Source organism: Dama dama, chromosome 8 (genome assembly GCF_033118175.1).
Source record: "Dama dama isolate Ldn47 chromosome 8, ASM3311817v1, whole genome shotgun sequence".
NCBI classification, from domain to species: domain Eukaryota; kingdom Metazoa; phylum Chordata; class Mammalia; order Artiodactyla; family Cervidae; genus Dama; species Dama dama.
This window is the reverse complement of record NC_083688.1, coordinates 48,403,863-48,429,503: the sequence shown is the minus strand read 5'-3', so window position 1 is coordinate 48,429,503 and position 25,641 is coordinate 48,403,863. Positions and strand designations below refer to the sequence as shown.

The window sequence follows — 25,641 nt, the reverse complement described above, 5'->3', positions numbered from 1 at the left end:
AGAGGGGAGGGAAAAACATGATGCTTAAATTTTAAGCTATAAAATGTTTTTCCTACTCAGATCTGGAAAATATCTTTATACCTGTTGGACATTTGTCTGCACAGATACAAAAATAGATACGCTTTATAAGTTAACAAGTATCCCTAGGGATGCCCACGTGATGAGAGGGCAGCAGTGTAGCGCAGTGGTTAGGAGAACAGGCTCTCTGGATACACCCTCCTCCACTTACTGGCTGTGGTGTCTTAGGTTCTGTTGCTTAACTTCTCTGAGACCACATTTCCTAAATGAGGATTAATAACAGTGTCAGACTCAGAGAGTAATTAACTCAGAGGTTAAAATGGAATAATGTACAGAAAATGCTTAGCACATAGCCTAGCAAGCAGTAATTGCTCCATAAATGTTCATCATGACAATACTAATTTGAACACAACATTCTGAATTCTACACCCCAAAGATGGGATACAATCATTTTCAATATTTCTAACCACAAAAGAGCCTCTGGGACAGGAAAGTGACAAGTTCAGCAAATCCTTTGATGCAGCCCCTCACTTCATTAGAGAAGAAAATACATGTGTGAAAGGCCAGTCACATTTGGACACAGACCACAGCAGGCTCTGTGGCTTTTTACTGGGTGTGTGCTGGCTGTCTACCTGCTATCTGCCCTCAACACAATGTCTAAGAAGTGATACTTCGAGGGAGGTGGGAGAGGGGATCGGGATGGGGAATACATGTAACTCCATGGCTGATTCATGTCAATGTATGACAAAACCCACTGCAATGTTGTGAAGTGATTGGCCTCCAACTAATAAAAATAAAATTAAAAAAAAAAAGATTAAAAAAAAAAAAAAAAAAGAAGTGATACTTCACAGCCACTTGAGGCCCACACAGAACAGGCTTCAATAAACATGTGTGGAACTCCCCAGGTATGTATGCATTTTGTTCCTTTATACACAGCTGTTCTTTATCAAGGGAAAACAAAAAAGCAGCAAGAATAAGCTAAACTGGGGAAATAATATGAAATAATTTACATCAACACTTCAGATAATTCTCCCTGGCAGCCCAAAATCTTGCTCATGTATGTTACCTAGCATTGCAAAATAAATGTCTTTAATTTTTTCTAAGAGACTCTTTTATTTCTTCACAGCTGTGGGAGCAGTCAGAGAGCGGGATGGGTGGTGGCCTCAGGGAGTCAGTAAGAAGACAATGCTGTTTGGCTCTCATTTCGTTTGGTGTCTTCTCCCTGGGAATCCCGGGCATGGGGAGTGGGATGGAGGGAGGAGAAGGGGGATTAGGCCCAGAAGGGAGTTTACAACACAGCCTGGTCAGTACCAAGTCTTAAAGGTTTATCTCCACAAACCAATCTATTCTGATCAATTTTCAAGGGATATGACCATGTCTTGATTTACCTTCTTATTTGCAGAGGAGCTTCTACAATGTCAAGCATGGGTTGGGTGTTTCATCAATATTATGACCTAATACTCCTACTGCTGTAATAAGCTCAGGAAATGAATTCAGCAAATGAACATTCTTTTTCTAGTCACAGAAATCCAAACATGAAATTTGCCTGATGGAAAGAAGCCTCAGAAATGTTGATGTACACTGATATCTCTGACTTAAACTGATAATCTGTGTTGCATGCTATTTTAGGAACTCATTCTGATTGTGCAGGATCCAGTGGCTTAACGTGGTTTTAGTGCAACACTCCCATAAACAAACTTCAAGTTAGCGTATGTTCCATGCATGAGAGATGGTTGCCACCATCATTCTCTGTGCTGTGTACTAGCTCCACATTAGCAGTTTTACAGAGACTCAGGTTAACACAGCTTAAATGGAAAACCCAATCTTTACTGAGTCACTCTAAAAACAATTGTTTCCTGGGCAGGCTAGATGCTAAATATACAATAACAAACAACAGGTATGCCACTCGTTGCAAAGAACTGACTGGCTAGACAATCTTTTTAACAAAACAGAATAACAATGTCAATGGTAGTTTCATATTGTTCCTTCCACGTTAGCCAAGCTGAACTACATTTCACGGAATTCCCTCCCCTGTATTGCTCCCTTTAGGGTTGGCCCCTTGAGAAAGCCGCGTGCTCTGGGAGGCAAACATGAAACTACAGACCGATGGCGTGCTGGGTGCCAAGGGCAGTGGCAGCTTTGTGCACAGGGTCAGCCACCGGCGGCATCACTGTGTTGGCACAGGATGGTACCAGGCTGATGCTTCCTCAGATCCCACCACACCTTCTTCAATTACTCCTGTCCCTGGGCCAGGCACGTGTGAGCTCAGAGGTGAAGCACACAGCTCCTTCTGCCGGATACCCACACGGGCAATGCTGAGCAATGAGAGACGGATGGGGGTTCCAGGTTGTCCCTATTTTCCCGCAGTTCACGTCTAGTTTTTCAACTCCTGGCCCACAGCGACTTTAGGACCACACAGAAACCAAGAAGATGGCTTTACATAAATAAATAAACTTCCTCAGCAGCTCACATAATTGTGTAAGGTCTAATTCCTATAATAAATATCTGCATTTATCATGGTGGTTATGATTCCCTGATTGAACCCTGAACCTTGAACCTTGAACCCTGAGAGGGATCAATTATCCATGCTTGAGATACAAAGAGGTTTTAAAGACAATATAGGGTTTACAAGTCTTTCAAAGAAGAAATGGCTCTTAATACATATTTGTGTAAGGAGTATCAGTGTTTGCCAATCTAAGCAACAGACAGATATGCCTGCTGAACTCATGTTATCTTCTTTGGCAAGTTCTAATAGTCAAACTCCAAAGGACCAGTCCAAACCTTCTCTGTTCTTCCCACCTTGAGTATGCTTTCCCCACCTATTATTTAGGGGAGGCGTAAAGTAATGGCTTTTGAACTGTGGTGTTGGAGAAGACTCTTGAGAGTCCCTTGGACTGCAGAGAGATCCAACCAGTCCATCCTAAAGGAAACCAGTCCTGAAATTCATTGAAAGGACTGATGCTGAAGCTGAAACTCCAATACATTGGCCACCTAATGAGAAGAACTGACTCATTGGAAAAGACCCTGATGCTGGGAAAGATTGAAGGCGGGAAGAGAAGGGGATGACAGAGTATGAGATGTCGGATGGCATCACTGACGCAATGGACATGAGTTTGAGTAGGCTCCAGGAGTTGGTGATGGACAGGGAAGCCTGGCGCACTACAGTCCATGGGGACACAGAGAGTTGGACACAACTGAGCGACTGAAGTGAACTGAAAGTAATGGCTATAGGATCTAATTTAAAAAAGGAGGAATGGGATGTAGCCAAGATGGCAGAATGGGAAGTGCCTGAACTCATCTCTTCCCACAGGCATACCAAAACTGCAACTGCTTACAGAGCAACCATCCATGAGAATGATCTGAAGACTTGTAGAACAGATTTCCCCAACAAAAGATATAAAGAACAGACTACAACAAGATAGACAGGAGGGGCCAAGAGGTAGTATACGCAGGACCCATATAGCTGGGTAAGAAACCCATCAATGGGAAGCATATCACAATCACAGAGGTCCTCCCCAAGGAGCGAGAGGTCTGAGCCCCACACTGCTCTGCAGCCTGGGGTGCTGCAGCAGGAAGATGAGTCCCCAGAACTTCTGCTTTGAAAGCCAGTGGGGCTTATGTTCAGGAGAGTCAGAGGACTTAGGAAACAGACTGCTCTTAAAGAGCATGTGCAGAGGTTGTAGCTCTGGGTCAGACCTACTTGCTGGGTCAGACCTACTTGCTATTCTTGGAGAGCCTCTTGAGAGGCACGAGGCACCTGGGACTCACTTGAGAATGAAGAGACTGGTGGCATCTACTTGGGGGAGCTCATTCTGCCATGATGTCGGCACTGGCAAGTGCCATGTGAGAATCCTTCCCATAGCCTATTAGTGTTGGTGACTTACCTGCCCACTAGCACCCACTCCACAGTCCCCAGGCTGCACAGTCAACTGCTTGGGGAGCCTGCCACATCCTCCAGGGGGCCCCCAACATGAGGGAGAACCTCACAGCTAAACAAGCTTGGAGCCAGCCTTGCCTCCCAGAAAGCTCACAGTAATTGACCCGGCTCCATCAGAGGAGGTGCCCACAGCCCAGATCGGGGTACCCCTAGAGCACATAGCTCTGGTGACCAGAAGGAAAGTGGTGTTGGATCCCATAGGACGTCTCCTACATAAAACCACTTCTCTAAGATCAGAAAATGTATTTGACCCACCTAGTACAGGAAAATAAACACAGAGAATTAGGCAAAATGAGGACATAGAGAAATATGCTCCAAATGAAGGAACAAGACAAAACCTCATAAAAAGAACGAAAGTAGAGACAGCAACCTAACTGATAAAGAGTTCAAGGTAATGATCAAAAATGATCATTTTTTGATCATCAAAAAAGATGCTCAATGAACTTCAGAGAAGAATGGATGAAAACTGGGAGAATTTTAACAGAGTTGGAAAATATAAAGAAAAACCAAACAAAGCTGAAGAATAGACTAACTGAAATGAAAAATATACTAGAAGGAATCAACAGTAGATTAGATGATACAGAGGAATAATCAGTGATCTGGAAGAGTAGTGGCGATCACCCAAGCTAAACATAAAAAAGAAAAAAAGGATTAAAAGAAAGAAGAATAATTTAAGAAACCTCCGGACCACATCAAGCATACTAACATTGCAATATAAGAGTCCCAGAAGGAGAAAAGAAAGAGAAAGGGGCAGAGAACTTACTTGAAGAAATAACAGCTAAAAACTTCCCTAACCTAGGGAAGGAAATAGACATCCAGATCCAGACAGACATCCAGAGTTTCAAACAAGATGAACCCAAAGAGGTCCACATCAAGTCATACTTTAACTAAAATGACAAAAAAATGTATTTCGAAATCACTTTGCTGTAGAGCAGAAACTAGCACAACAACGTAAAACAACTATACGTCAACAAAATAAATTTTAAAAAATATATAAAAAATCTAAAAATTAACAGCAAGAGAAAAACAACCAGTTATGTATAGTAAGCTGACGTTCCGCAGGGAGTTTGCAAGCCAAAAGGGAGTGGCACTATATATTCAAAGTGATGAAAGGAAAAAAACCTACAATTGAGAATACTCTTCCTGGTAAGGTTATCATTCAGATTTGAAGGAAAGATAAAGAATTTTACAAAGAAGTAAAAGCTAAAAGAATTCAGCACCACTCACCCAACCTTACAAGACATCTTTAAAGGGACTTCTAGTGAAAAAGAAAAGGCCACAAGTAGAAATATAAAAATTATGAAAGAAAAATCTCATGTGTAAAGGCAAACATATATGAAAGGTAGTAGGTCACATATAAAGCTAGTAGAAAGGTCAAAACACAAAAGTAGTAAAATCGTCTATATCCACAATAAGTAGTTAAGAGATACACAAAACAAAAAAATGTAAAACATGATGTCAGAAATATTAAACATAACAGGGGAAAATAAAAATGTAGGGGTGTTAGAATGTGTTTGAACTTAAGAGATCACTAATATATGTGTGTATATGTACACACACACACACACACACACACACATATATATACATACACACGTATGCATGCTCAGTTGTATCTGACTCTTTGAAACTCTATGGACTATAGCCTGCCAGACTTCTTTGTCCATGGGATTCTGCAGGCAAGAATACTGAAGTGTGTTGCAATGCCCTCCTCCAGGGGATGTTCCAGACCTAGAATCGAACCCACGTCTCCTGCACTGGGAGGCAGTTCCTTACCACCAGTGTCACTGGGAAGACCCATACATATATAAAACTTGAGATCATCAATATAAATGTGTGTGTGTATATAGTAACCACAAACCAAAAACCTATAAGGTTCCACATGCTCAGTCACTCAGCTGTGTCTTACTCTTTGTGACCCTGTGGACTGTAGCCCACTAGGCTCCTATGTTCACAAGATTGTTTAGGCAAGAATACTGGAGTGGGTTGCCATTTCCTCCTCCAGGGGCTCTTCCGACCCAGGAATCAAACTTGCATCTCCTGTGTCTCCTGCATTGGAAGGCGGATTCTTTACCACTGAGTGACTTGGGAAGCCCCCAAACCTATAATAGACACATATAAAAAAACAAAAAAATCTAAACACTCAATATAGGCATCAACTCACAATGGAGGAGAACAAAAAAAGAAAAAATACTACAAAAGAACCAAAGCAGTGAATGGAAGGGCAATAAGAACACACCTATCAATAGTTACTTTAAATGCAAACAGACAAAACGTTCCAATTAAAAGACATATTTGCCATCCTCACCCACATTTCCAGCATTCAAAATAAAATGACTTCCTGAGCACCTACAATGTAGCAGGCTTGGGATGCAACAAGAAACAAGACTCAGATTCCCTACTGTCATGGGGCTTCCATGTCGGGGACATATTCACCAAACTCAGCACTTTCAAACAGAACTGAGAAACTTCCCTGCCCCATGCTCCTCTGCCTGGCCTTCCCAGTTAGCGATGTCACCCTTCACCCAGGGTCTTCTTCTCCATCTTACCCTCACTTGTTCCGAATCCTGTCAGGCTTACACTCATCTCTGCTGTCAACAGTCCCCACTGCTCAGGACACCCAGGATTCTGCTACTTGACCCAGCCTCTACCATGAGACTTATCTTCTACTGTACCCCATGTCCCAGCTACATCCAACGAACCCACCATTGTTCACAGCCATGACCCTGTTCTTCAGCACGTTGGTTCTCCTGCCTCAGCCCTCTCTCCTTTTCTTGGCCTGGTAAACCTTTACGCATCCTCTATGGACTAGCTTAATAACTGACATCTCTTCTTAGAAGACTTCATATATTCAAGAAGACAGTTATTTGCTCCTTCCTCCAAATCAGTTATGATACTGTACTGATCTGCTTACCTGTTTGCATCCCATCCAGACTGAGAACTCACTGAAGTCAAGGATGATGCCGTCCATCTGGGACCACCCCAGGCGGCCCCTAACACCATGCCTGGCATGCAAGAGGTGCTTAAATAAACAGCTGTTCAAGGTGGTAGCCCTCTCACATTAGAGGTTTGGCATGAGAGCCTTTTGCTCACCAGTGAGAATCCCTAACTCAGCAGAAAGCATTTTTCCCTTTCTAGAAACCGGAGGTGCTAGGTTAAGTAAGATAATCACTCACCTCACTCCTGGAGGCGACAGCCCGGTGCAGCGGGGTCAGCCACATGTTGTCCTTGGCATTCACACGAGCTCCTGGAACCAAACAGCACAGGTTAGACGCATAATGCCGTCAGGGCAAGTTCTGCTGACGCGAAGTCAGAAGCTGTGTCTTGTGCTCTTGTTTGCCTGGTACAAACAAAACATTTTGGTTTTTTTTCTTTGTATCAATCACGTGCTTTCTGGCCAGACAGGAGGCGATACTGAGTCCAGAAGAAGCAAGATCATGAGTTTAGACTGTCACAGGAATTGGGTTAAGATGAGAAAAGAAATGACAGGGTCTCCCTGGGGAGGAGATAGTTTTGAAAAAGCTGAGATTCTCCAGGACGTTAGAAATATAGGTTCTGAAGAATGGAGAACTTCTCAAGGGTGTGGATATATGTATGTGTGCTCCTGAATATAATATATATTCCTGAACATAAACTATATAATCACATTCATTATTTCATTTTTAGTCATTAAGCATATTTATCTCACAGGGCAGACAACATCCTTCTTGACAAATTATTAGGGATGAGCAGTCTTTTAACAGAAGTATATTATCCTAGAAGCCAGTGAGATGTCAAACACATTTGTTAAGTTGGATGCTGATGAGACTTGATCTGGGCTAAAGGGATTAGCAGGAATCCATTTTATCCAAGACCCTAATTATTCCTCTGGAGCGAGCCACATATTTTGGAAGAAGAGCTTCCATGGGAGCTTTTGAACTGACACCACATGAAGCCTCTGTGGGCTGTTCACAAATCCCTCACGCGATGGGGTGGGCAGATAGGGTGAGACAGCTATGTCTCCTCAGCCGAGCTAGTTTGAACCAGCGCTGTAAAAATTGCCTATTACCACGAACAGCAAAAGAGCTATTTTACTTCATGTTTTTGACCATATGATTAATACATGAATGTATTCTTCTTTCAAAAGATAGATTGTTATAGATTTAGGTAAAGTCCCTTTGAGAATCACCCCCAATGCCGGACTTTCTTCACTCCCTAAAGAAAACTACTGCTCTGAGTTGGTACATGAGATTCTGATTTATGTCTTGTATAGAAATATGTGTACCTAAAAAAAAAAAAAAGTGTACCTATAGAAAATATTTCCAATATTTCACTGTAAACAATGCTGCTATGAACATCCATAAAATGATTCTATGAAAGTGTGTAAGTATTTTTCTAGGATACATAATTAGAAATGGACCTTCTGTGTCACTGACCATGCACTTTTGGTTTTAATAGTTTCAACCCTTCAAGGTGTGCCAATTTATATACTCACAGTGTATGACTGCTTGAATTCCTCACATTTTCATCAATACTTGATATTATCAGTTATGTATTATTATTATTATTATTCAAGGAATATGCGTAACAATCCAGAGTTCTCCAGAGCTGGGGCCACCACTCAAGTGGAGGATGGTAACTCCAGGCTGAGCACAAGATTCCTGGAGCGCTGCCCAGTTGCCTCACCACCAACCAGTCAGAAGAAAGTCACACAGTCTGCAGCCCTCATTCCAGATGTTGCCTTCCTCTCCTGAGGACCGGTGATGACCTATTAGGCCTCCTGTTTGGCCCCTGTCTGTTTCGTCACTGACTGGGTCCAACAGTTTTGGGCTAAACTGCTGTTACTACAAGGGCTTCCCACGTGGCACTAGTGGTAAAGAACCCGTCTGCCAATGCAGGAGACACAGGAGGTGTGGGTTCAATCCCTGGGTCGGGAAGATCCCCTGGAGGAGGAAATAGCTACCCACTCCTCTATTCTTGCCTAGAGAATCCCATGAACAGAGGAGCCTGGTGGGCTACAGTCCAAAGGGTCGCAAAGAATTGGATACAACTGAAGTGACTGTGCACATCAGTTACTTAAAATATTGCAAATCTGATTGGAAGAAAATGCTCTTACATTTCTGTGTTGCCTATTTAACAATGAGATTGGGCATCTTCTAATATGTTTGTTTATTAGCCACTTGTAATTCATTCCCTGAGAACTGTTTATTTATATTCTTTGCCTATTCCCATTTTTCTTATAATTTATATGTATATATTTATACTGTAGTTACTATTATTACTGTTTATGTATTCTAAAATTCTAAAAAAAAAAAAAGTTTTATGTAGATCCAAATGTGGCTTTTAATATCAAAATTCTTTGAAGGAGAAAAATGCCACTGAGCTTGCTGGGTAACATAAAGCAACCTTCACCCCCATGTGTAACAAACACCAGCACTGTGTCCATGCAGCTTTGGACTCACTTGAGAAATTGAAAGATAATTAGAAATCTAGGGAGTAGATTCAGCCACTGTGTAAGCCTTCCATTTCTCCACTAATCCTCCTCCACAAGGTTGAAGAGGCAGCTGCCAGGGAAACCACCTCTCCCAGAACAACAAAATTATTATGACAAAAGCAGAGTTATCTGAACGGGGACGCGTATTTCATCAGTGTCATCCCGTGAGACTGGCTTCCTCATCCTCTTCCTCTGTCTGTCAGAGAGTCTTGTTTACATGTCAGAGGGAGATGTCGGATGGTTTGAGCTGAATATTTATAACTGATTTTTCTAAAGGAAGCTTCACGATATTTACCTGCCTGTCAGGCACCATTGTGCGCTGAAGGACACAGAGTCAGCATGTCTAATGATTTAAAGGCAATGCTTTTCCTCCAAGCACATTTTTAAATTTTTTTTTTTTTAAGCACCAGGTTATACTGATTCTCCAGAAACCTAGACCTAACTAAAAGTTATCAGGCATGAACTGTAATTACAAATTAAACATCTTTTTTTTTTAATCTTATCCCTACTACCTCTTGATTTTATTTTCATAAATAACAGGAGTAAAGAGAACTCTGAGCATATTTTCAGAGGCAATTTTTCTGTTCTTTTCACTGTGTCATCTAGAAACAAGTAGGACATGGAAAAAAGAAAGATCAAATGACTAAAAATCTTACTGGCCAGCGAGAACAACTGATCCTTAAGCCAACGTTTGGCTTTTAATTATAGAAATAAATATGAAAGAAAAATCACATGAAATATGATTATAATACAGTGAGATCAGCTTGCTATTGATTTTTTAAAACAAACAGACCAAATCTCATTATAGCCCAGGAGCACTGTCCTGCAAAGCAATGGCCTTAGAAGACTATATGATAATTCCAAATATGTGGCAATTGCTCAAAACATTTTAAAAACTCCCCTTGGAGTTGCCTTTGGGGCCAGTTTATATGCCTATCAGCAAATGGCCCATTACTTTATAATCACACTACATTGGAGACCAAAATCAGCACTGCCTCATTTAATTACCCCTCTTTTTCTAGACCTCCCCCAAAAATCAAATTCAGCCTCAAAGGATGAATATTTGTTATGCATGAAAGAATCAAAAGAATGACCTGCCACCAGCTCTGGAGGCAATTTGCATTGGGAGTGGTAATCACATTTTGAAAAATCACAGGAAATAATGTCATAGGAATACCACTTGTTTGGTGGCCTACATTCTAATTTATTTTTTTTAATTAATAGTTACAACTCACAAACACTCACATATTACAGGGTGTGTGCTCCTGGTTTTCTTCCTTCAGCTCAGAACCCTCTCTCTAACCCTTGTGTGTTTCCAGAATTTCTGTACAAGGTCTTGTTACTATGTTTCTCTGTGTGCTTCCCTCCCATATCTCAACACTAGTCTCTTAACTCTTAGCCACTGATTGGTTCACACTGATCTCATTCATATATCTCCAGGCAAATGATTTAGCAAGCTCTTGACTTTCTCTCTGCCTTAATCCTGACTAGGTCAGTTCCAAAACAGAAGCTACAAGCAGGTGGTGAAAATAAAGCCAGAAGCAGTTATAAGAGGAGGAAATCTGCAAGGCCTGAATTCCTTGCTGTCTACTCAGACACAGTCAGGGTTCCATCTGCCTAGCTAACAAAAGATAATGTCAGTAGGAATTTAGTGGGCTGGAGTTACACTATGCTCTGTAAGTTAATACAACAATGGAGAACACAGCTGTAATGGGAGATTCTGGCAAAGTCAAATGATTTGTCCAACATGGGACTCATTAGCACCTCATTCATTATTAAACTGGAAAACAATTTGGTTGGATTCCCTAAAGGGTCAGCTGCCAGATGTAAGTCAAGAGATGAAGTCACTGCTCTTGCAATGATATTTATTTAGGGATATACTACACAAAATGAATAAAGGACCTTTCAGGGAAATTAAAACCATGACAATTTCAAGAGTTTGCTAAGTTTCCACAGTTGAGTAAAATTCCTAAAGAACCTTCACAATTCTCTTCTGTATCCTACGTCTTCCTAATTTCATGAGGGAAGGAGGAAAAATTCCATAGCATGTGCCACCTGAAATTATACTAGAGGCATTAATAGCTCAGTGATTCTTCCAAGATGAATGGGCTAAGGAAACAGCAGTACAGATCAAAAGATACAGAACAGTTTCTCCTGGCTCTGAATGAGCCCTGTTTAAAAGAGGAGGGTGCTCCATGCCCACATAAAGGAGAGGTGAAACCAAGTCTTTTGACTATCAGACCCTAGATGCCTGGGAAAAAATAGGTGGGTCACCTCCATGTTGAAGAATTAAAACTTTCCCCTTCAAACGTAGAAAGACAGACAAACCAACATGCAAAAAAGCATAGCTGGGGATATAAGACAAAGTTCTAAATTTGCACAGTCATGAACCAAACATTCCTCTGAGAACCCTGAGCTGTGTCTTAAAACAACACTTAGAAGGTAGGTAGAGCTTGTTGGGATCATTAGGTGTCATACCACAAAAGTCTTTATTTGGCACCTCCACCGATTCTGCTTATAATTTTCCATGGGCCAGATTTCTACTGCTGGGGCAACCAGCCAGGTGTGCACTGGCTCTTAGCCACAGACTGTGCCAGTGCCAAGCACTACATGCTTGTTTGGAATACAGCCTTGAAACATCTTTAGAATTATCAGAAGGAAGGCCTGTTCTCAAGAGCACAAAAAATACTCCACGAATTCTAACCTAACCTCCATGAGACTGTCAGGAGCATGGAGCACAAGCATTGCAAGGCATAGAATACTTGTTTCCTGAGAAAAGCTACCTCAATAACACAAACACAACAAAAATAAGGGCAATGTGAATCTTCCTTGTGCATCAGAGCACCATTCTTTTTCACAGTGTTCTCCACACCTGCTCCAATACTGTTATCAGTTCCTGTCTTTGCATAGCTGACTTTGGAATTCTACAATTTCCCTTTACTACTGCAAACAAAGGCGAAACCTTATTATTGGCCTTTTGCATAGTCTCTGGGCAGCGGCATTTCCTCCAGATTTGAATCTCCCCAAACCAAAAGAAGGAAGAAGAAAGCCAGCTAGCCTGCATGCAATCCACATGGAGACTCATGCACATGCTTAGATCCACTCCACGGATTTGTCCAGCAAACACTCAAAGTTTTGAAAAAGCACATGCTGGTTTTGGGTGGGATGTACCGAGCAAAGGTACTTATGTGTTGTCTAGTCATGCAATCGTGTCCGACTCATTGAAATCCTATGGACTGTAGCCGCCAGGCTCTTCTGTCCATGGGGATTTTCCAGGCGGGAGTACTGGAGTGGGTTGCCATTTCCTCCTCCAGGGAATCTTCCTGACACAGGGATCGAACCCACGTCTTCTGCATCTCCTGTACTGACAGGCAGATTCTCTACTACTGAGCCACCTGGGATTCCCACCAAGTATATAGGTTTACAAAAATGAAAACACTGGTATTTTAAAATCTGATGAAATATTTAAAATACATAGAAAAATAAAGAGAACTGTATCACAAAGACCAGTATGCACACAACATGTGCTGGCCACATATTTACTCCCAATTTTTAAAAAATGAAGTATTTTACAGAATTACTGTCTCTTTTATACCCTCCCCTGAAAACATCTCTCACTCTATTTGCCTCCTCAGAGGTAACTACTATCCAGAAACTGATGTTTCATTTTTTCCCATATTTTTATGCTTTGATTACATTATAGTCATGTATCTAACCTAACCTCCATGAGGTTAAGTTAAACAAAACAGTACTATTTTGCAGTGCAATTTAAAAATACGTAAATACACATATCTATGTGTATTCATGTAGACTTTAAGGAATCCATTTTCCTTCTTTAATTTTTAATTTTTTACAGTGAAAGAAACAGATATCCAAATGTACAGAATGCATCCACAATCCTGGGCCTGACTACTTGTTAAGATGGTCAGGAGTCAGACTTCCAAAGTAACATAAAAGTTTTACTGGAGAAGTCATTTTTCAATAAGAAGAATGTCTTATATTGTCCCCATCTACTGATAAAGTCAATGATCAAATAAATGTCCACAAGCACAATAAAGAAACTTTGGGTTCTTTGTAGTCGTCAATCTAGTAAATTGGTTATTTAAATTTTCACATGCCATTGACTTTTAAGTACAGCTGATATTTACCTGACAGAATCAGGAGTTCAATTATCTCTGCATCTCCCAGAAACGCAGCCACGTGAAGTGGGGTTCGCTTCTCAGAATCCTGAAACGATGGCAAAGATAAACAAGTCAGTACCGGCCGGAGCTGCCTTTGGTAGATACAGTATGACATGTCACTTACTCTGAGGTTCATGCTTGTGAGAGAGAGTGAAGGCCAAACATCTATTCAGATGAGTGCTGGTTACACATTTCTCTCAGCATCTCCCCCAGTCACATGAAGGAAAGATCCCCATTTCTGTGTCCGTATGTTGTATTTGCCTCATTGCTCCTTTTATTAGAGCCCAGCTCAGGTCAAGGGTGGCCCATCATGTACTGGATGATGAAATAATTTTTCTTTAAATCTTCAGTATGGGTAAAAAAATTTCAATGCTTCTATCTATCTTAACAGTACAGTTCAAAGCTTCCAATGACTTATTTTCTTTCTAAGAAAACTTATACTATTCACAAGGACATGAAATATAAATACAATTATTTTCCATTGCTGTTGCTTAGACCACTGCCCATTCATGTAATACTTACTGACTGCCTACTGTGTGTCAGGAACCAGATTCTGGGGACAGAGGGGTAACTATGAGTTCATGCCTTCACGAAACTTACAATCAAGTGGGAAGGCTGATAATAGTCATGTAACCCAGTGACGCATGAAATCCTTTCAGATGGTGATAAAGACTATAACAAAATTAAAACAGGATGAGATCCAGTGACTGTGAAGATGAGAACAAGATTCCTTAGGGCGGTTGCATAAGGCCTTTCTGAGGGTGCTGACGCTGAAGCTAAGAGCTGAGGCAGATATTACTAACTCTGTCGTACAGATGAGAAACTGTGGCTCAAGTAAATTAAGAAATGTCCTCAAGACTCCACAGGTATACAGCAGAGTCAAGATTAGACCTTCACCTGTCAGATTCCAGACTAAGTCCTTTGCATGGCATTCAACATATTGTGCTATGAGGCAGCATGGTAACAGGCAGGGGAAAAAAATACTGCTTCCCCATCTGTAAATTGGAGATAATACCTCCCTAGAGGACTGATAAGAGCATTTCAAGACAATGTAAGTAAATAAGTCCTCAGCAGGTATGAGGCTTGGTACACACACAGCAAGTGCTCGTGACCACATGGTGGCCACTCTTGTCACAGCATAGACAGTTGTGGGATACTGTAACCCAGGAGGACCCTATGGAAACTTCCCCATCTGTGTCCTCTACCTGCCTCATTTGTAGAAAAACTTTAGCTTCCAAGGCTAGTTCCAAAGAACAAATTTAATCAAAATGAGAAAATGCACAAAGAAAAGAGAAAATAACACAGACATTAAACAAAATCTAGGACCTTGAGTTCCTCCTCGAGGGCTATAGATAATATCCTGAGCCACATCCTTGAGTTGTTTTGCAGATACTGAAACCTCCACCAAGAGGAAGAAGTTAACTGCGTGCTGACATAAGCACGTAGATCCCAGACAAGTTGGAACCAGAATGTTGAGGATGCTGACACCCAATTACCTCACCACCAACCAACCAGAAGAATGGCCACAAGCTGATCATGCACCCCAAAACCCTCTCCATCACCCTGACTTTAAAAACCTTTCCCTCAAAGCCATCAAGGAGTTCAGGAGTTTTGAGCATCGGTCGCCCATACTCCTTGCTTGGCCTTGCAATAAACGCTGCATGTTCCTTCACCACAATCCGGTATCAGGAGATTGTCTCTACTGCACGCAGATGAGCAGATCCAAGTTTGGTTCAGTGACAACATCTTCCCTCGAAGACTGAGAACTCTCGTAGGGTACAGAACAGGTCTTACCTCTCTCCCTATAGTAGCACCATACTAGGTGAAGAAGTGAAGTGAAGTGAAAGTCACTCAGCCGTGTCTAACTCATTGCAACCCCATGGACTATACAGTCCCTGGAATTCCCCAGGCCAGAACACTGGAGTGGGTTGCCATTTCCCTCTCCAGGGGATCTTCCCAACCCAGGGATCGAACCCAGGTCTCCTGCACTGCAGGCGGATTCTCTACCAGCTGAGCCACAGGGAAGCCCATACTAGGTGCTCAGCATAAACTGACCAAACTCGACTAGTCTACATGCATGGCCTCTGCTACAAACTTTCAGCAGCTATCCTATAACAAAGGTAACCAAAGCCTATGCACCGTCTTGGCAGTTTCTCCAGAAACTGGGATGCATTTTAGTTTTGACACTTGTATAGTCTCTATTGATTTTAACCATCATTCCTATCATTCCTTGACTAGACAATATACCTAACAGTCCTTGAAGCCCAAGGATGTTATTTTGTTTTCTGACAGTTCAGGTCCTCTGCTCTCAGTCTCTTTCAGACTATAGCTTTTAGGCATTTCATGACTCACTAATATGTAAAACAGATGGTAGGCAGGGAACATGACAAGAACTGATCTTCAAGCCAGCCTATTTGTTAGGAGGTCTGGTAAATAGGTTTTATGAAGAGATTAACTTTTCAGTGGATCAAAAGAGGGGGCTTGAATTAACTGGGAATTTATGTCTATGTATGCTGCAGGCAATCACTACATATAAGAGGAAGTAGGGCAGTCACGTTATTATTCCATATTTGATAATGATATGCCTTAGAAAAGGACTTCCCTGGTAGCTTAGTCAGTTAAGAGACTGCCTGCAATGCAGGAGACCCAAGTTCAATCCCTGGGTTGGGAACACCCCCTGGAGAGGGAAATGGCAACCCACTACAGTATTCTTGCCTGGAGAAGCCCAGCAGCCTACAGCTCATGGAATCACAGAGTCAGACAGGACTGAGCCACTAACACTATTATAACACTATGGCTTAGAAAATTCAGTGAGGTTTAAAACCACGGTTAACCCTCTTATTGCCATATCATCCTTTCTGTGAAAATAAAGATTCAATGTTTAGAAGCATATGTGCTTATTTGAGAATCAAGTATTAATTTATACAGTGAACTATACAAATACCTGATATCAGACTTTCACAAATGTCTTCTATTTCTTCTATTATGTTTCTACAAGCACTTTCCTTTTTAGCTTTATATTCTCTTTGAATCCTCTATAATAACTGAAAAGTATCTATTGGGTCTTAGAATAAAAGTTAAATAATTATATGTTCGTTCATAAATTGAACTGGTTCCAGAGTTTGGTTCAACAAATTAAACCTCACCTAAGTGATTTAAACAAGGACTAACCCAACCCAACTTATGACTTTAATTTGACCTGAAGCAAAGTCAATGCTCTGTTTGAGAACTTGGCCTCAAATAAAAGCCAAAAAAATACCAATATTCAAATCTGGTTAGTCCATCATTATGTAACAGGCTTTACTCATCCTGTAGGTCCTTTTATGACATGACTTGTTCAAATTGAAGTTTTTGTATTATAATATGGGTGTGTTACATGAGATCACGCTGTAAAAACTCCTTGGTTATAAATCCTATTTTTCCTCCTAATATGCATTTAAAGGTTTCCGACAGCTTTCTGAACACCTATGCCAACTGATACTCTCCCTCATGACAGGCCATGAGCATGCAAAGCAGAGAAGATCTATATTCAGGCAGCAGCTCTTCAGTTCACCAAAGCAGCAGAATCATATAAACAATTTCATGTGCTATTAAGACCTTACCTAAAATAACAATGCATTACTACTATTGACCAAGGGTTGCCAACACCTGCTCTCAAGCAAGGAACCTGAGTGATGTACAGGATCCTAAGTTGAGAGGTGAATAACAGAGTCACATCCATCACCATACCCAACGAGGTAAAACCAGCCAGGAAGTTGCAGTTCATCCTCTAAGTAGAGGTCCACTCTGCTTGCCATCGGCTAGATAAACGGACTGGGAGATGCAACGGTAGAAGGAGAGGGAAGGCTCCGGGAAAAGAAAACGCTAATAATAATACTAGGAAAAATAGGTCATTGGCCAGTGATATCCCTATGGCATCTAAAAGAAGAAACAAAATCCATCTGGTACTGAGGCAAGGCTTTTAGATTTTTTTTCAGAATGCCTTCTCATCTCTTCAATTATTTAAATCTTATAACATCCGTATCAGGGGAGACACATCTTTCAGAACTTTGTTGTTAAGTCTCGCTACCACCATTTAAAAGATATGAACTCTGAGCCCTTGGATATGTTGTATGACTTGCCCAATACAGCAAACTGATGCCAAAGAATTGGGGGTCCTGGCTACCAACTTGAAACTTTTTTCTTTATAAATGGAAGCAAGTGATGACCAAGCAAGATGGATGGGACAGGGGAGGGAGGCTCAAGAGGGACGGCATATATATATTTACATATAAAATTATGACAGATTTGCACTGTTGATGGCAGAAACCAACACAACATTGTAAAGCAATTATTATCCAATTAAAAACAGATTATAGGACTTTAGTTTGTTAGCCTCTGTTCCAGATGTCTAGGAAACATCAGCAGTCATCCTTTTGTGTCCTATGGGTCATAGCCCACACACAGAAACCTTGCTTACAAAATGTGGGGTGTACATCTACCAAGAACAAAAGATCTGAACAATGAGAAGGAATTTAAACATAAAATTCAAAACCAAACAAAAAAAAAAAAAATGGAAGCAAGAACATCATCATAGAAGCTGCCTTGATAGTCAAAAAAACTTTCCCTTATAACCCCTAAGAAATTCTGGGGGAAATGTGACAAACATATAGTAAACTTTCACTTAAATGAGCTTGCAAAAAGTTAAATGATCTGGGGCAGGACATAACGAATAAACAGAACCAAAGCTGGAAGCACATGAGCTCATTACCCTGCAAGGAGAAGCCACACTCCAGGGGCTTGGGACAGAACACTTGCTCTGGGATGGAAGGTGAGGTGGAGAACTGAACCTGGAAGACCTAGAAAGTGGTCTTGAAGAAAGATTCCTAAAGAACAATGGTGGGCTCCAGAAAAAGCTAAACACTCCCTGGGCAGATGGCAAAGTAATGCCTTGGCCTAGATTCTTGGTGGAAGAATAAAAGTGTCTCCACTGAGCACATGTATCCCGAGTCTGCCCTCCCGTGGTTTCAGGATTTGAAGAATACTGGAGTGGATTGCCATTTCCTACCCAAGGGAATCTTCCCAACCCAGGGATCAAACCCACGTCTCTTGGGTCTCCTGCATCGGCAGCTGGATTCTTTACCACTAGCACCACCTGGGAAGACCCCTGCATAGTTTAGAAACTTTCGAGCCAGAAAATAGTTATAAAAATTGGTTCTAGGCCAAGGATACCCTGATGGTGCCAAGAAGAAAACACAACACCTATCTAGAGAGATGTGTCCTTGATCCAGGTGACCCAGGATTCCCACAGACTAAAACCTCACTGAAGGTGAGCTCACAAACCACAAACCTATGTGGAAACAACTGATTTCCCATAAGCCAGGGTCAGCAGGCATACCAACCAGCAAGAGCTTGATAGAATAGAAGAATCAGACAGAGACACAAACAGTGTTTAAAATCGTTTAAACATGAAGGACAAAGCCCAAGGGGGAAAATAAAGTCTTATTTATTTTTGACTGAACAAAATTTGGGGGAACAGGTATGAAGGAAGAATTATAGGAAGCAGTACAAATGATGTTAGAAACCATCTAAGACTTTAATTTAAGAAAGATGAAAACAGAAGAGTTGAAAAAAATTGAAGAAGAATAAACTAAGAACAGTGACTTTGGAATATGTTTTACCACCATATATTCAGCCATATTTTCTAGGTACAGACATCTATTGAGAAGGTATTATCTTCCAGACACTGTGATAGATGTTATTAATAGAAATACAAAATTTGAAACATTCAGTCATCACCATAAAGACATTTACATCCAGTAGCCAGTTTGCAAATTTAGGACATCAGAAAAAAAATAAAAGCAGGGACATGGTAATTTGATGGTAATTTGATATTTGTGATGTTAAAAGATTTATGAAAATTACCAAATGCACTATGACAAAGTGTTAGCCACTCAATCATATCAGACTCTTTGTAGCCCCGTGGACTGGGGTTCACCAGGCTCCTCTGTCCCTAGGATTCTCCAGTCAAGAATACTAGAGTGGGTTGCCATCCTTATCCAGGGGATCTTCCTGACCCAGGTATCAAACCCAGGTCTCCTGCACTGCAGGCAGATTCTTTACCATCTGAGCCACGAGGGAATCCCACTGAGACTAATGCTGTAGTAAATATTGTCCCCAAACCTGTTCAATTCTGACCACGCCTGGGGCAAGAAGTCTAAATGGACAAGAAAAAAAAAATCTCTTTTGAACTGGGACATGAACACATTTTGCCCAGGACTCTCAAGAAGCCCTACTGGCTCCCACTCAATAGGAACTTGGGAAGCCCTGGGCCAGACTTCCAGTTCAGTTCCAGAGCCCAGCCGGTATCTTATAGGCTGCCTTAGGGTAGTTTCTGGATCAAAACTAGAATCCAGGACCAGACTAGGACAAGAGTAGCCTTCAGGCATTATAGCCAAGCTACATGTTCTGCACCATTTGTATTCATTCTATCTGTTTTCCAAGTAGACTTTCTGAGATGACCAACAGTTAATAAATGGTGTGTAGGTCTTTACAACACCCAGAAACACAGAGGAGAAAAAAACTCAAAAGCCAGCACACATCAGAAATAAACGCAAAAATAAATTCAAAATCGATTAAAGACCTAAATATAAAATCAGAAACTGTAAAAGTCTTAGAGGAAAATATGAGCAGAACACTCTCCAACATAAATCACAGCAAGATCCTCCGTTATCCATCTCCCAGAGTAATGAAAATAAAAATAAACAAATGGGACCCAATTAAATTTAAAAGCTTTTGAATAATGAAGGAAACTGTAAGCAAGGTGAAAAGACAGCCCTCAGAATGGAAGAAAATAATAGCAAATGAAACAACTGACAAAGCATTAATCTCCAAAATATACAAGCAGTTCATGCGGCTCAATACCAGAAAACCAAAAAACCCAATCAAAAAGTGGGGGAAAGACCTAAACAGACATTTCCGCAAAGAAGACAAACAGATGGCTAAGAAACACGTGAAAAGATGCTCAACATCATTCAGTATTAGAGAAATGCAAATCAAAACCACAATGAGGTATCATCTCACACCAGTCTGAATGGCCATCATCAAAAAGTCTACAAACAACAAATGCTGGAGAGGGTGTGGAGAAAAAAGAACCATCTTACACTGTTGGTGGGAATGCAAACTGGTACAGCCACTATGGAGAAGATTGTGGAGATTCCTTAAAAACTGGGAATAGAACTGCCATATGACCCAGCAATCCCACTGCTGGGCAAACACACCGAGGAAACCAGAACTGAAAGAGACACGTGCACCCCAATGCTCATCACAGCACTGTTTATAAAGCCAGGACATGGAAGCAACCTAGATGAATGGATAAGGAAGTTGTGTACATATATAAAACTCAGGAAAAGTAATGCATTTGAGGATACATAAATACACAAAGGAATGTATTTGAGTCAGTTCTAATGAGGTGAATGAACCTGAAGCCTATTATACAGAGTGAAGTAAGCCAGAAAGAGCAAGACAAACACTGTATATGAACACATATATATGGAATTTAGAAAGACAGTACCGGCGATCCTACATTCAAGGCAGCAAAGGAGACACAGATGTAGAGAACAGACTTTTGGACTCAGTTGGAGAAGGTGAGGGTGGGATGATTTGAGAGAATAGCATTGAAACATGTATATTACCATATGTGAAATAGATGACCAGTCCAAGTTTGATGCATGAAGCAGGGCACCCAAAGTTGGTGCTCTGGGACAACCCAGAGGGATAGGTTGGGGAGGGAGATGGGAGGGAGGTTCAGGATTGGGGGGACACATGTATACCTTTGGCTAATTCATGTTGATGTATGGCAAAAACCATCACTGCATTGTAATTATTCTCCAATTAAAATAAATTAATTTTTTAAAATAAATAAATTATCAACGTAGTTTTTAAAAGATTGTTCAAGTCCACAAAAAGAGAGATCTTTTTCTATTCCCTAGGAGCTTCAATTCCAAATAGCCCTTGGCAAACAGATTCAGACTCATGGAAAAAATTCAGGTTTCTTCAGAAGGAAGGAAGGTTAAACCCTCCCTTTCTATGAATAGCCAAAGACACACACAGCCAGCTGGCGTCTGAGCTAAATTTGCAGCATGTCATGGAAGGATCAGGCAGAGGAAGTTTCTGTCATCTGTTTACCAAAGAAGCAGATGAAAGAAAATGGGGAACTAGAAGCATGTCCATGTAAAGTGAACTTGACGCGGGCAGAGAGTCATACTGGCAGTTAAACAACACTGAGTTAGGCAGGCCGACCGAGGGGACACCCCAAGCCTCTCTTTTGAAGACTAAGAATTGTTTATTACAATTCTTTGGAAATTCTAGTTAGAAGCGCACGATCTAATCTTCATTGTACGCATCTGTCATACACTAAAACAAACATCCCTCCCTACACAGAAATATCTGAAATACTAAGACAGGCAGACAGCACAATATTAAAAAAAAAAAAAAAAAAAAACTCTACAAAGCTTTCCTGTCATGAAACACAAAAGTTAAGTTCCAATCATCAACTCAAATGCCCACTACTACCAAAGGAGTGGAGAAATAACTAACTAGCTTATGTATATTGAGTGGAGATGAGCAGCAGCAAACAAATGTCTAAAGAACTCGGGACACAAAATCAGTACCTTGGAGATACATCAAATCATGTGAGGAAAAGAGCCAAAGACACATTAAAGATTTAAATTAAACAAGACACAGAAAGGGAAAGATTGGTCTGAATCTCTCACTTGGTCTGAAGTGAGAAATTAAAAGAAATTTTTAAAGAAGAAAAAACAGCAAAAAAGGAAAACAAAAATCATATTTCTTTTTAACAGCTCACAAATACAGAGGGAAATAGAAAAATACCAGATCTATATGTCCCACCAGCGAAATCAAACATGTTAACATGTTTTTACATCTGCTTCAGAACTGTTTTTAAAAAAACAGCTTTAGGGGTAAATGTCATGAGTACTGTGACTTATAAATGGTTCAGGAAATAACTCGCTATGTGTATGCGTGCGTGAGAGACAGAGAAAGGGAGTGGAAGGCAGAGAGACAGGTTAGGCAGTTTCTGATTCTTTACTACGAGAAAGGATGTTGCAATGTACATTCTGTCCATGTCTCTCCCAGAATATGTATGAGAATTCCCCCAGGGTAAACACCAAGAAAAGAAAGGCCTGATCTCAGGGAATATTCATGTTCACCTTTATTAGGTATTGCCAAATAGCTTTCAAAAATGGTTTACCAATTTATACTCCCACCAGTCACAAGTTAAGTAGTTACTTTCCCTGACATCCTTGCCAATATTTGCTGTTATCAACCTTATTAGTCTTTGCCAATATGATGTACCTAACATGGTATTTCATTGAGGCTTTGATTTATATTTCACTACATACAAGTGAGGTTAAGATTCTTTTCACATGTCTACTAAAAATTCTGGCCTCAACTTCAAACTCCCTGTATATATCCTTTATCCATTTCCAAATTCAGTTATTAGTCTTTTTCTTATGAAGTATGGAAGATTTTTTAAAATATTGCTTAATTCAATTTTCAGCGAAAACTCAAGTTTTATCTTCACCTAGACATAGGAGACAGGTCAATGTCTACCCCAAGTCACCATCAAAGAAAAATTCAGATTTACAATCGTTATTCATCTTCCATGCAAGTGTGATCCCAAAGAGCCAGATTTTTCTTGGCTGGAATATTCTATGCCTCAAAAGTAGTGGTTTATCTCTGCCTCTGCACACCCCCAGCACTGAATAACCTCATTCAACCACCACTCCGTTGGTGTCTTAACCCATCCATCTGAATGTAACACAGATGTATGAGAAACACTAGTACATTTTGCTGTATCTAAAAATGTTCAAATTCAAGCCTCAAAACTATATATAATTCTTGAAACTAAATAATAATCACTCAAAAGACTTTAAAATGAAGATAAAATATAGGAATTCCCTGGTGGTCCAGTGGTTAGGACTCTGTACTCTCATTGCTGGGGCCCACTTAGATCCCTGGTAGGGGCTAAGATCCTGCAAGTCACGTGGCCAAAAAAAAAAAGATTAAATAAGAGAAATGAGAATGCCAAAGACATTTTGATTATAATCTGCCTTAGGTAACTAAATACTATATATTTTATTGCATTAATTTTTTAAACTAAATTAACATATATTAAGCAAAAATTACATCAGAGATTTGTATATTTTCTAATTTGTTCCTAAAATAGTACTATGAAGTAAATGTTATCATCCCTATTTTACAGTGGAGGAGCCTGAGACTTTCAGATGATAAGTAACTTGACCAGAGTCACACAGTTAATCAGTGATAGAACCATGTTTCAGAACCAGATCTGATTCCATTGCTCATGCTCTTGCTGACTCTTTGAATAGTTATAAGTCTTGGCAAACAAAATGAAAGTTATTGTTGGTTATAATTAGTACTCTTGCTCTAATAGTCTAGACCTAAGAACAAAATTCTCATAAGTAAGAAATAGTAGCTGGCAAGAAGAATAGAGTTGGAGAACAAACACTGCCTGATTTTCAGATTTTAACATGAGGCTGCTGTAATCGAAACAATTTAGTGTATTGGTGTAAATACACATGTATGGACATCACATGATTCTCAAAGAAGGTCCTAGGGCAAGTCACCAGCGAAAGGACAGTCTTGTCAATAAATGGCACTGAAACAAACAAACAAACAAAGCTTCAGCCCATATCTTGCACACTAGACAAAATTAAATCAAGATGGAACACAGAACTAAATGCAAAACTTAAAATTCTGAAAGAAACATAGGAGAAATCCCTTGGAACCTTACATTAGACAAAGATTTCTTAGCTATAACATCAAAGCATGACCCATAAAAGCACAAATTGAATTTCATCAAAAACAGTAACTTCTGCTCTTTGAAACACACTGGGTTTTTTGTTTGTTTGTTGATTTTTTTGTTTGTTTGTTTTCTGGCTGCACCACACAGAATGTAGGATCTAATTTGCACAAAGAGGAGTCAACCCACACTGTTTACATTGCAAGTGTAGGTCCATTAACCACTGGATCACTGGAGAAGTCCCTGAAATGCAATGTTGAGAGAATGAGAAGACAAGCCACAGAGTGAAAGAAAATATTTTAAAGTATATATAGGATAAATGACTTCTATCTAAAAGATACCAAAAAACTCTCAAAACTCATTAATATGAAGACAAACAATCCAATCAAAAAGCAAGCAAAAGATGTGAACAGATATTATACAGATAGCAGATAAGCACACGAACTAACGCTCAACAACACTGATCATCAGGGAAATGCAAATCAAAATCACATTACATACTTAACTAAAATGGCTAAAAGTAAAAAGAGTGACAATATCAAGTGTTGGTGAGGATGTAGAGAAACTGAAACATTCATACACCACTGGTGGGAATGTAAAATGGCACAATCATTTCAGATCATAGTTTGGCAATTTCTTAAAAAGTTAAATACAGACCTAAATGATTCAGATATTTAGGAGTTTACCCAAGTGAAAAGAAAGCATCTGTCCACACAAAGACCTATACATGAATGCCTGTAACAGTTTTCTTTTTTTTATTTATTTTATTGAGTACAGTGGATTTACAATGTTCTGTTAGCTTCTGCTGGACAGCAAAGTGATCCAGATATGTATGTTCTTTTTGTATTCTTTTCCATTATGGTTTAGTACAGGATATTGAATATAGTTCTCTGTTCCATAGAGCTGATGTTCAGTCACTAAGGCATGTACCATATAGTAGGACTTTGTTCTTTATCTATTCTATATACAGCAGCTTGCATCTGCTAATCCCAAACTTCCAAAACGTCCTTCCCTTACCGCTCCTCCCCCTTGGCAACCACAAGTTCTAACAACTTTATTTTCATAACCAAAAATTGGAAACAATCCAAATCTCTACCAACAGACAAATGGATAAACAAACTGTGATATTTCCATACAGTGGAACACTATTCAGCAATTAACAGGAATGAACTATTGTTACACATTACAACATGAATTTATTGTTGTT

General features: G+C 40.2%; 1 protein-coding gene across 3 annotated transcripts in view; it reads right to left on the bottom strand.

The window, feature by feature from the left end:
- ANKRD44 (ankyrin repeat domain 44) overlaps window positions 1–25,641 on the bottom strand; it is a 314,903-nt gene that overhangs the window by 129,510 nt on the left and 159,752 nt on the right. For all 3 annotated transcript variants that reach the window (XM_061149089.1, XM_061149091.1, XM_061149092.1), the window contains exons 4-5: window positions 13,577–13,655; window positions 7,132–7,202 (exon numbers count right to left, since the gene is read on the bottom strand). In XM_061149089.1, coding sequence (XP_061005072.1) covers window positions 7,132–7,202; window positions 13,577–13,655 — 150 coding nt within the window. The remainder of the gene's footprint in view (window positions 1–7,131; window positions 7,203–13,576; window positions 13,656–25,641) is intronic.